Genomic DNA, 13,349 nt, shown 5'->3' on the forward strand with positions numbered 1-13,349 from the left:
TTGCAGGCACACTGGATCACTCCATTTTGCCTACCGCTCCAACAGATCACAAGAAGATGCCATTCCATCGTTATTTACTGGCCGTAACACATCTGGACAAGAGAACATCTATGTGAGAATGCTGAATCTGGAACCACCCTCTGCAACTGGATCCTGGACTTTCTGATGGGCAGACCACAGCTGTGAAACAGCCCCAGACCATTATTCCTCCTCCAACAAACTTTGTTGGAGCACTACATTCGGGCACTACATTCGGGCTGACTGGGTCAGCTCTAGGAGGGCAGAAATTTGACGAAYTGACTTGTTGGAAAGGTGGCATCCTATGACGGTGCCACGTTGAAATTCATTGAGCTCTTCAGTAAGGTCATTCTACTGCCAATGTTTGTCTATGGAGATTGCGTTGCAGTGTGCTTGATTTTATACACCTGTCAGCAACGACCATGGCAAAAATAGCCGAATCCACTAATTTTAAGGTGTGTCCACATACTTTTGTATATACAGTACCAGTCAAAAGTTTGRGCACAACTACTTATTCCAGGGTTTTTCTTTATTTGTACTATTTTTCTACATTGTAGAATAATAATGAAGACATAAAAACTATGAAATATCACACGTGGAATCATTTAGTTACCCGCAAAAATATTTGTCATATTTGAGATTCTTCAAAGTAGCCACCCTTTCCCTTGATGACAGCTTTGCACACTCTTGGCATTCTCTCAACCAGCTTCACGGGGTAGTCACCTGGAATGCATTTCAAYGAACAGGTGTGCCTTGTTAAAAGTACATTTGTGGAATTTCTTTCCTTCTTAATGTGTTTGAGCCAATCAGTTGTGTTATGACAAGGTAGGGGTGGTATACAGAAGATAGCCCTATTTGGAAAAAGACSAAGTCCATATTATGGCAAGAACAGCTCAAAAAAGCAAAGAGAAACGACAGTCCATCATTACTTTAAGACATGAAGGTCAGTCAGTTTCTTCAAGTGCAGTCCCAAAGACCATCAATATGATGAAACTAGCTCTCATGAGGACTGCCAGATGAAAGGGAGGCTCAGAGTTACCTTTGCTGCGGAGAATAAGTTCATTAGAGTTAACTGCACCTAGGATTGCATCCCAAATAAATGTTTCAAGTAACAGACACATCTCAACATCAACTATTCAGAGGAGACTGTGTGAAACAGGCCTTCATGGTCGATTTGCTCCAAAGAAACTACTACTAAAGGACACCAATAGGAAAAAGACCAAGAAACACGAGCAATGGACATTAGACTGGTGGAAATCTGTCCTTTGGTCTGATGAGTCCAAATTTGAGATGTTTCACCTACTCCTTCAGAGTAGGTGAAAGGATGATCATCCTGACCGGTTGCATCACGGCCTAGTACGGGAAATTTTCCGTCCACGACCGCAAGGCCCTCTAGCGGGTGGTGAAGACGCCCCAGTACATCATTGAGACTGTGCTCCCACCCATCCAGGATATCTAGTCGAAATGGTTCCTGAGGAAGGCATGTAGCATCATCAAGGATCCCACGCACCACCCCAGCCACAAGCTGTTCTCTCCCTTACCGTCGAACAGACGGTAGCGGAACATGAGGTCTGATACCAACAGGTTCAGAGACAGTTTCTATCTACAAACCATCAGACTGCTGAACACTTGAACTGGACTGACCACCTGCTCTCATTCTCCATACCTTAGTACACATGCACTCACTCATGATACACACCCACACAGACATAACACCACACACACACACACACACACACACACACACACACACACACACCACACACACACAACACCCACAACACCACACACACACACACACACACAACACCAACACACAACACACACACACACACACACACACACACACACCACACGGACATACACAACATATCCAACTACTGCTACCAGACTCTTATTTTTACTGCTCAGTTTATACAATGCTCCCCCACCCCCACCCAATACACTTGTAAATATTGTAGTAATAAATTGTGCCTTCCTGTATTATAATTAGTTACAATCTTTATTCTCTTCTACTCGCCATTTACTTTATGTTCGTTATTCTTATAGTTGTATTATTTATTATTGTTGTTGCGTAGTCGAGAAGAGCCTGCATTTTTGTTAGACCGGTATACAACAATGCAATCCTGTACATCAACTAATAAAAACTGACACTGAATCTAACCATCTGCTAGTGTTCGAGTGTACACTGTAAAATGTGGGTTGTGTATACGTATATAGCAAAGTTACCTGGAGGAGTAGTAGGATTTTGAATATATATAAAGAAGTTAGTTGAAAAGTCAACTGGTGATTTATTCATGTGTATTAGAAGGTGTTTTACTGTATATAGAGCTACAGGCAGTCTCTGACAGTGGGCATTGTTGATATCCGTCCTTCCACGTTCTGTAAGAGCACGCCTAACACAACGCATACAACAAGAAGAACACGCAAACATCAGGATGAGGAGGAAAACACAGATACGTCATTAGTACTACCCCAAACAAAAGACGACAACATACACACATCACACACACACACACATCACACACACACACAGCACACACACACCACACACCACACACACAACACACCACACCAACACAAAACTCAACACAACCACCACACACACACACACCACACAACAACACACACACACACCACACACACACACACACAAACAACACACACACACACACACAGATGCCACCGAGGAACAAAGTGTATCCTGTTGTTGTGAGTCTTGCTGTGCCCCTGAAACATGAATTGCGTATCTTCAATCATAATCTGGGAGGGATTAGTTTGGTATTATAGTGAGCCGTGAACCCAAGAGGAACTGACAGAGAGAAGAGGGAGGGATGGAGGGAGGAGTAGAGTGGAGAGATGAGAAATAAAAAGTAGAGGAGTGGGTAGAAGAGCAGAGAGGAGAGAGGGAAAATAAGAGAGGGGGTGCAGTCTGTTGTAGGGGATCAGGGGTGAGAGGGAGAGTGGGGACAGAGAGGTGAGAAGACAGTGATGGAAGAGAGAAAACAAAACAGAGTGACAGGCAAGAGATGAGAGAGTGATGTACTGATTGACAACAAGAGGTAGAGGGTGAGTGGAATATAGTGACAGGACAGAGGGTGAGGAGAGAGGAGCGGAGGAGAAGTCAGCTCTATGTTGTATGGAGGAAGAAGTGATTCGTATCAGGAGAGAAGGAAAGAAAGARGGTGGTAATTAAAGATAGAGGGATGAAGAGGGAGATAGTGGGGGCGGGTGGAGGTGAAAAGAGAGGAATAGCATTCTTCAAGTAGAAGAATGAATGTGAATGAGGAGAACGTCAAATGGGAACAAAGAATAAGTAGAAAATTGGACAATTTCCAAAATGAGAGAGTCGGAGAGTGTTTGATTTGTGTGAGAGAAATAAGGAGATGAGGGAGGGAGAGAACGAGAAGAGGGAGGGAGAGAACGGGAGGAGGGAGGGAGAGAGAGAGCTGGGAGGGAGAGAAAGGGAGGAGGAGAGAGAGATAGGAATGAGGAGAGAGAAAAGTGAGAGGAGACAGAAATGAGGAGGAGAGGGAAACTGAATAGATAAGAGGTAGATAACTTATGTTGACCTTAAAGCCTGAGGGAGCAGCCATGACATAAGGAAGGAGCTCTGCCTGTAATTATATGGATAGAATGCACACAAAGTCAGAGCAGCGGAATACACCACAAAGGCAAGAACTGCTATTTACTTTTATACAGCAGGGTTTAGAAAGGTGTTCTGTACACATATCACTGTGGATGTTCTGCTGTGCTTTGTAATACTGCAGCAATAACTTACTGCATACAGTACATCACAACCTCTGCAATACTCCATGACCTTAAAGTGCGTTACCAAGTAGAAAGCATGTCAGTTTACATTGGAGTTGATTCTCAAAGGCACTCCCATACGTTCTCACATACATCCTTTCTCCGTCTCTTGCACACTCAGTCTCTCACTCTCTCCCTTTCTCTTTCATCTTCCTCTCTCTTTCACTCGTTCACTCTTTCTCTCACTCACACACACACACACCACTCTCTCACCCTTCGCTGAGGGCCTTGCTTTTCTCCAGGTCTTGGATCACGTTGAGGAGGACTTTGATCTTCTCCTGGTTGGAGAGCAGACTCTCTTCCACGCTGTGAAGACGCCCGTGGAGGCCCCCCGACACACMCCCCTGTACCCCTCCTGGTAACCCCGCCAGACCTCCTGGTGCCCCATTGCATTGTGGGGCCACATGGGCAGCATGCAGAGCATTTGCATCTTTTGATTGGCCAGGGGTTTTGGAGTCTTCTATTTTGATTGGTTGTGCTGGTGGTATTTTGGAGAGCAGGGAGGGGGTGAGGGGTGTATGTTTGGGTTGGGTCTGAAGGACAGGGGGTGCTGGTTTTGGGTTCACCTGGACAGTGTGGTAGGGGTTGGGGGAGGTTTTAGGTGGGAGAGGGGCAGAGGCCGAGGATTTTTTGCCTATGAGGAGGACTGGGGGTGGTGGCTTGGGGATGACTTGTGTAGATGAGTTTGGTGGTGTGTGTTGGTTGTCAGATGACGTCTCTGTGTTTTTGTCTGGAAAAGGCTGCGTAGCTGGAATATTATTTGTGGATTTGTTTGGCCGAGATGTGTGTTTCTCTGCGGTGTGTGAGTGTGTGTCTGCTGTCTGTGTGTGTGTTTCTTTCTGATGTAACCTGGGTAAACTGGGTTCTGGGTCTGTATGTGTGTGTTGTGTATCCTTAGTGTTGGAGCATGTGGGCACAGGTGAATCTTTTGTGAGCGTGTGTGTCTTTCGGGTTGTGTGTGGAGAGGGCAATGTCTGAGTTTGTGTTTGAGTGTTCTTCACAGCTTTGTGCGGGGTTGGTGGTGTGTGTGTGTGTGTGTTCAGTACAGGGGAGTCTTTCCGGTTCTGGTTGAGGAGTACGGACTGTTTCCTGGGAGGATTCGGGAGGGTCTGGCTCTCTGTGGTCTTATTGGCCGCTCGCCTGCGGCATGCAGTTGCCATGCAAGTGGGTGGGGCCTGGGACTGTCTACGCCCGCAGGTTCCACAGAGACGGGGCGATGATGATGTCATCATTCTACAGGGTCTTGGAGGCGTGACGTGAGAGCTCACAGACTGAGACACACTCCCTGACCTCAGCACAGGGCGAGACTCCTCCCCTCTCAAAGACTGGACCCTCCTCCTCTCTCTGATTGGCTCGTTCCCCTCGGCACCCTCAGTACATACCCCACCCACCACCTCAGGGGCAACCACACTCCCATTGGTGTATCGAGACGTCCGTTTCCCGCTGGACCTGTGACCAGACTCCCTGGGATTGGTCCTTATGGTTTTGATCTGACAGTAGACCCCGCCCCCTGACCCCTGTGACCCCATGTCGTCCTGTGTCAGACTGTTGATCGCATTCTGACTCGTCTCCTTGGAAACGGCAAATCCACCGCTACCGCCACTGCTGCACGAATTACAAGACAAAACTGTTTCCGAGGGCATGTTCATTACCGTGGTGACATGGTTGTTACTCCGCCTTGTCTCTGGGTGCTGCATGCTGGTTGGTTGGTTGAGTTTGATTGACGGGAGGGTCCTAAGGCCAGGGGAGGTCTGCACCCCCACRCTGCACAGCGGACCCCATCGCCCCCCCGCCAGGGGCACCCCCAGCGCAGGCACTGGATTCGTCGGATCAGCCACCCTTCTACCCATAGCCCCAGCCAATTGGCTCAGCCCCCAGAGGAGCTGGAAGAGGAGGAGCCACTCTGTGACATCACAGTTGTGGGAGGCAGTCTTATATCTGAGTGGAGAGATGAGTTACTGGTCTCTGTTTTATCCAAGTGTGAAGAGTGTTTTTGAAAGAGAGAGAGAGAGAGAGAGAGAGAGAGAGAGAGAGAGAGAGGTATACAGAGAGAATATGAGTTACAGTGTGTGAGAGTACTGTTGCTCATTTGCCATAGAATCCATGGTGGTCCCAATTCTGCCTCTGTCACTGGTATGACGTCAGCAGTCAGTCTGACGATTGGTCCTCATACCTCTGGGTCATTAATGAACATGTGATTCAGTTCTTTATTGGATGAGAGAAGAAAGGTGTAGCAGTTTCTTCCATCCATCTCTTTTTCACTCTGCGGAAAGAAGAGAAGAGACGGATTTAGCTGAGACCGTTACAGCTCCAGTACCACTTCACTTGCTGCATGGCTGCAGACTGGATCAATACCTTCATATCACTCCACAATCACCTTCTCCACTCCAGGTGGAAAATACCCAGGTTGTGTCCCGAATGACTTGGGGCGGCAGGTAGCCTAGTGGTTAGAGCGTTGGGCCAGTAACCAAAACTGGCAAAGTTCAAATCTGATGTTCTGCCCCTGAACAAGGCAGTTAACCCACTGTTCCATGGTAGGCTGTCATTGTAAATATGAATTTGTTCTTAACTGACTTGCCTAGTTAAATTAAGGTTAAACATGATGCCCTTTTATAGTAGGCCTACACAMATGTTGTAGTGCACTATATACTGTAGGTAATAGTGTGCCATTTGCGACACCCCCAGCAAACACACACAAAATGTTCAATTTCTGATTTTTTCACAGGTGCAGTGGAATGCTTGTGTTTCTAGCTCCAACAGTGCAGTAATACATAGCAATAAAAAACAATACACACATAAAAAAAGAAAATGACAAAAATATCAGAACGAGCAATGTCAGAGTCCGGAATATACTTATATCTACATATAATTCATGTTTTTAGCTTCTCTCTAAGAATGGAAGTGCCCGGGTGGGAGGTGTCAGGTTGTGCATGTCTGGGAGGCTTGTGAGACGTCGTTAGAATATTAGCAAGCAGCGCTAATGACCTCATTAGCCTCTGACCGAGGGGTGCTAGCATCAGACACCATTGTTTACTAACTGCTACCATGGCAACAGGTCTCCCATGACAGGAAGTATGACGGGCAAGCATGTGTCGACCTTTGTGTGTATGTGTGCGTGTGCGTGGGCGTGGGCGTGTGCGTGTGCGTGTGTGTGTGTGTGAGAAAGTTTGCGTGAGTGCACATGAGTACATACAGTATGTGCATGTTCGTTTCTGAAAGATACTGTTTCGGGCAGATAAATATTTTGACAGAGCTATTTCGTTTWWAAAAAAAAGAAGTCTGGCAAGGACATCTTACGAGAGTCTGTGTGAGAGAGAGTGGCATATTGAGAATATGAATATTTTGAGTGTGAGTCATGAGAGACTTGGCTGTGGGACTTGGACTGTTTAACTCTATTTAAAGTAATTTCTCTGTAGTTAATTTCTTTGGAATAGTCTTTCCTCAGACACACAGACATTCAGACACCTGCTGCAGCAGAGAACATAATTAGTCTCCACACACATTTGTCCCTATTACTGTACAATATGATGTGTGTGTGTGTGTGTGTGTGTGTGTGTGTGTATGTGTCCTGCCATGTGTGTCCTGACCTGGCATGTCTTGCTTTACAATTGCGTCACCAGCAAGTGTATAAACCATTGAGCCTGACCTTTGAACCCTGGTTACTATCAATAGAGCAGCCAACCTTATCCTCAAAGCTTACACACACATATATAGTATAACAATACCGTTCAAAAGTTGGGGTCACTTAGAAATGTCTGTGTTTGAAATAAAATAAAAATGTTTTGTCCATTTAAATAACATGAATTTATCAGAATTACAGTAGACGTTGTTAATGTTGTTAAATGACTATTTGTAGCTGGAAATGCAGATTTTTTATGGAATATCTAAATAGGCGTACAGATGCCCATTATCAGCAACCATCACCCTGTGTTCCGATGGCACGTTGTGTTTAGCTAATCCAAGTTTATCATTTAAAAGGCTAATTGATCATTAGAAAACCCTTTTGCAATTATGTTAGCACAGTTGAAAAACTGTTGTTCTGATTAAAGAAGCAATAAAACTGGCCTTCTTTAGACTAGTTGAGTATCTGGAGCATCAGCATTTGTGAGTTTCGATTACAGGCTCAAAAGCCATAAACAAAGACCTTTCTTCTAAAACTCGTCAGTCTGTTCTTCTTCTGAGAAATCAAGGCTATTCCATGCGAGAAATTGCCAAGAAACTGAAGATCTCGTACAACGCTGTGTACTACTCCTTTCACAGAACAGCGCAATCTGGCTCTAACCAGAATAGAAAGAGGATTGGGAGGCCCCGGTGCATAACTGAGCAAGAGGACATAGTACATTAGATGTCTAAGTTTATAGAAACAGACGCCTCACAAGTCCTCAACTAGCAGCTTCATTAAATAGTACCTCGCAGAACATCAGTCTCAACGTCACAGTGAATGTGACTCTGTGGTGCTACTCAACTATACAGTGCAAGTCAAAAGTTTGACACACCTACTATTCAATGGTATTTCTTTATATTTACTATTTCTACATTGTAGAAAATAGTGAAAACATCAAAACTCTGAAATAACACATATGGACTATGTAGTAACCAAAAAAGTGTTATTAACAAATCAAATGTATTTTTATTTTAGATTCTTCAAATTTGCCACCTTTTGCCTTGATAACTGCTTTGTTCACTCTTGGCATTCTCTCAACCAGCTTCACCTGAATGCTTTTCCAACAGTCTTGAAGAATTTCCCACATATGCTGAGCACTTGTTTGGCTGCTTTTCCTTCACTCTACAGTCCAACTCATCCAAACCATCTCATTAGATTGAGGTCAGGTGATTGTGGAGCCAGGTCCATCTGATGCAGCACTCATCACTCTCCTTCTTGGTCAATAGCCCTAACACACCTGGAGGTGTGTTTTGGTAATTGTGCTGTTGGAAAATAAATGATAGCCCACAAGTGCAAAACAGATGGGATGGCATATCGCTACAGAATGCTGTGGTAGCCATGCTGGTTAAGTATGCCTTGAATTCTAAACAAAATTCACAGACAGTGTCACCAGCAAAGCACCCCCACACCACACATCTCTTTCCTCCTTCACACATGCAGAGATCATGCCGTCACTACTCTGCGTCTCACAAGACACGATGGTTCAAACCAAAAAATCTAAAAATTTACTCATCAGACCAAAGGACAGATTTCCACCAGTCTAATTCCATTGCTCATATTTCTAGGCCCAAGCAAGTGTCTTATATTTGTGTCCTTTAGTAGTGTGTTTTGTGCAGCAATTCGACCATGAAGGCCTTATTCATGTAGTCTCCTCTGAACAGTTGATTTTGAGATGTGTCTGTTATTATTGAACTCTGTGAAGCATTTTTTGGGGCTGCAATTTCTGAGGCTGGTAACGCTAATTAACTTATCCTCTGCAGCAGAGGTTACTCTGGTCTTCCATCTGTGTGGCGTAGTCATGAGAGACAGTTTCATCATTGCGCTTGATGATTTTTGCGACCGCACCTGAAGACATTTTTTATTTATTTTACATTTTCCAGATTGACTGACTCATGTCTTAAAGTAATGATGTACTGTCATTTCTCTTTGCCTAATTAGCTGTTCTTACCATAATATGGACTTGTTCTTTTACCAAATAGGGCTATCTTCTGTATACCACCCCTACCTTGTCACAACACAACTGATTGGCTCAAACGCATTAAGAAGGAAAGAAATTCCACAAATTAACTTTTAACAAGCCACACCTGTTAATTGAATTGCATTCCAGTTGATTACCTCCATGAAGCTGGTTGAGAGAATGCCAAGAGTATGCAAGCTGTCATCAAAGAAAGGGTGCTACCTTGAAGAACACTTGTTTGGTTACTACATGATTCCATATGTGTTATTTCAGAGTTTTGATGTCTTCACTATTATTCTACAATGTAGAAAAATAGTAAAAAATAAAGACAAACCCTTGAATGAGTAGTTGTGTCCAAACTTTTGACTGGTACTGTAATATATAGTAAGTAAGCTTTGAGATAAGGTGGCTTCTCTAGTGTTATATTTATAAATATTTTTCTCTCTGACACACCACGCCCGCACCCCCGCACGCACCACACACACACACACACACACACACACACACACACACACACACACACACACACACACACACACACACACACACACACACACACACACACACACACACACACACACACACACACACACACACACACACACACACACACACACACACACACACACACTGTGCAGACTTTACTTGTATGCTCTTTACTGAGACACATCCTGTGGTGTAGATTGAGTCATCCTGTGCAGGGAATGCATAAGGAGACACAGGAGAAGAAGGTACTGAAGCAAAAGAGGAGATGGAGCGAGGAGAAAGGAATGGGAACAAAGCACAGTGGAGGATAGAGGGGGCAGAGAGGGAGGTCTATAAAGGATAGTAGAAGATAGAAGGATAAAAGGAGCATTTTCAGGGAGGGGAAGAATCACTGATGAGATGTGAGAGATATGAGATTGTGTGTGCGTGCGTGCGTGCGTGCGTGTGTGTGCGCGCGTGTGTCTGTAGAAAAGTGAAGAGAACAGTTGAGAGAGAGGCCAGACTGAAGAGAGAGGGGGGGGTAAACTTAAATTAAAGCATCCGTCACCACGCTGTTAGACACACACACACACACACACACACACATACACACACACCGAGAGTGATAAATAGAAAGTGTGAAGTACATAGCCATAATGGTAAAAACATTGCCTCAGCTTCAGATGCTTTGGGAGCTTCTGAACAGTTGGTTGGTATTTAAAAAATACCTTTTGAACACAATGCCCTGTAGGCATCTAACAAAAAAAGTGTTGAATATGTGTCAAGTCACTGAGACACTGTGTCAGGAGAGTGATTATCAGACAAAGTGTGTGTGTGTGTTTGACAGTGAGTGTGTGACACTGTGTCTTTGTCCTTGTTCTGGTTACAATGAGCTGAAAGCTTCAGTGAATCGAGTCCCCTGTCATCCCAAGGTGTGACGAATGTTTTAACCATTCGATTGACGGCTGGAGAGTGTGTGTGTGTGTGGGTGGGTGTGTGTTTGCGTGCACTTGCCTGCGTGTGTGTGAGGGATGCTTTACTGCACAGTAATCAAACCTTGCTCTCGCCCATTTACAGGACAGGACACTGCCGTGTATAGATCTCTGATGTACGGATAGAGATACGATTACAACAGAAACAACTTGACGGTTAAGTTTAGCCATTTGTTCAGAAATGTTAAGGGTTAAGGTTTGGGATACGATTACAACAGAAACAACTTGACTGTTAAGTTTAGCCATTCGTTCAGAAATGTTAAGTTAAGGGTTAAGGTTTGGAAAATAACATGACGGTTAAGTTTCGGCATTAATTCAGAAATGTTAAGTTAATAGTTACTGGCCACACATCAGAGCCTGGTTCCTCTCTAGGTTTCYTCCTAGGTTCCGGCCTTTCTAGGGGGTTTTTCCTAGTCACCGTGCTTCTACATCTGCATTGCTTGCTGTTTGGGGYTTTAGGCTGGGTTTCTGTACAGCACTTAGTGACATCGGCTGATGTAAAAAAGGGCTTTATAAATACATTTGATTGATTGACTGAGTTAAGGTTTGGGAAAGGGTTACAACAGAAACAACTTGACGATTGAGTTTCGGGATTAATTCAGAAATGTTAAATTAAGGGTTAAGGATTGGGATAGGGTGAGAATAAACCTCTTATAGTGCTCACTGTTTMCCCTAGTGGGCAGTTTTAATGAATTTCCTAACGTCCTGGCTGCGTGGACTGACGTCAAATTTCGCTGTGGCTCTTAAAGTATTTGTGACCAAGAGATGCATATCTGTATTCCCAGTCATGTGAAATCTATAGATTAGGGGCTAATGAATTTATTTAAATTGACAGATTTCCTTATATGAACGGTAACTCTAAAAATCTTTGAAATTGTTGCATGTTGCGTTTATATTTTTGTTCAATATACATGTAATCCTCTCCCCCCCACTTCTTTTCCTTGTCTGACTTCTGAATCCCTAATCCACACACACAAACACTCACACCAGCCTGGTCGTTTAAAAAATAGAATTKTACAAGTCGATCCCAAACATGCTCAATTGGTGACATGTCTGATGAGTATGCAGGCCGTGGAGGAAATGGGACCTTTTCAGTGTCCAGGAATTGTGTACAGATCCTTGCAGCATGGGGCCGTGCAATATCATTCTGAAACATGAGGTGATGGCGGCTGATGTATGGCATGACAATGGGCCTCAGGATCTCGTCACGGTATCTCTGTGCATTTCACTTGCCATCGATAAAATGCAATTGTGTTTGTTGTCTGTAGCATATGCCTGCCCATTCCATAACCCCAGCACCACCGTTGGGCAATCTGTTCACAGTGTTGACATTGGCAAACTGCTCGCCCACACAACATCATACACGTGGTCATAATACCGTTCAATTCTCTGGCAACAGCTCCGGTGGACATTCCTGCAGTCAACATGCCAATTGCACGCTCCCTCAAAAYTTGACACGTCTGTAGCATTGTGTTGTGTGAGTGGCCTTTTATTGTCCACAGCACAAGGTGCACCTGTATAATGCTCATGTTGTTTAATCACCTTCCTGATATGCCACACCTGTCAGGTGGATGGATTGTCTCGGCAAARGAGAAACGCTCACTAACAGGGATGTAAACAAATTTGTGCGTACGGAACATTTCTGGGATATTTTATTTCAGCTCGCGAAACATGGGACCAACACTTTACATGTTGCGCTTATATTTTTGTTCAGGGCACTCGTGTCTTTGTGATTCTTTAACTTTGGGGTTAACAGGAGAAACACACACACAACACAACAGACACACACACACAGCACACACACACACACACACACACACACACACACACACACACACACACACACACACACACACACACACACACACACACACACACACACACCACACACACACACACACACACACACACACACACACACACACACACACTGGAGGGGGAGTGAAGTGTGGCACATATTCAATACTCTTGTCTCTATTCAGACTGATCTTATCTTCTTTTTCAATACTTCTTCTTCCTCTGTTCTCCTCTTCTTATCACCCCCTCATTTCCTCCCTCCTCCTCACCCTCCTCTCATTATCTCCAGTTACTCCCTCCTTTATCTGTGTCCCCTTTTTTTCCTCTAAATATTCTCCACTTTTCGCTTCTCTCTCTCGTCTCCCTCTTCCCCATCACTCCCTGTCTCTCTCTTCCCCGTCACTCCCTGTCTCTCTCTTCCCCGTCACTCCATGTCTCTCTCTTCCCCGTCACTCCCTGTCTCTCTCTTCCCCTTCACTTCCTGTCTCTCTCTTTCCCATCACTCACTGTCTCTCTCTTCCCAGTCACTCCCTGTCTCTCTCTTTCCCATCACTCACTGTCTCTCTCTCTCTCTCTTTTGTCCCTGTGTCATTAACCCTCAGTCTATACCTCCTCTTTCGTCTCTCCATCAACCTGACCCTCCATG

General features: G+C 44.6%; 2 protein-coding genes across 2 annotated transcripts in view; one reads left to right on the plus strand and one right to left on the minus strand.

Moving 5' to 3' along the window:
- The window catches only part of LOC139027809 (mucin-4), a 19,291-nt gene extending 13,204 nt beyond the window's left edge, over positions 1 to 6,087 (minus strand). The window contains exon 1 of the mRNA XM_070443770.1: positions 4,042 to 6,087. Coding sequence (XP_070299871.1) covers positions 4,042 to 5,678 — 1,637 coding nt within the window. The 5' untranslated portion in view covers positions 5,679 to 6,087. The remainder of the gene's footprint in view (positions 1 to 4,041) is intronic.
- Positions 1 to 13,349, plus strand: part of LOC111964784 (dedicator of cytokinesis protein 2-like) — a 169,685-nt gene that overhangs the window by 95,591 nt on the left and 60,745 nt on the right.

Source organism: Salvelinus sp. IW2-2015, linkage group LG6.1 (genome assembly GCF_002910315.2).
Source record: "Salvelinus sp. IW2-2015 linkage group LG6.1, ASM291031v2, whole genome shotgun sequence".
In the NCBI taxonomy this organism is placed as follows: domain Eukaryota; kingdom Metazoa; phylum Chordata; class Actinopteri; order Salmoniformes; family Salmonidae; genus Salvelinus; species Salvelinus sp. IW2-2015.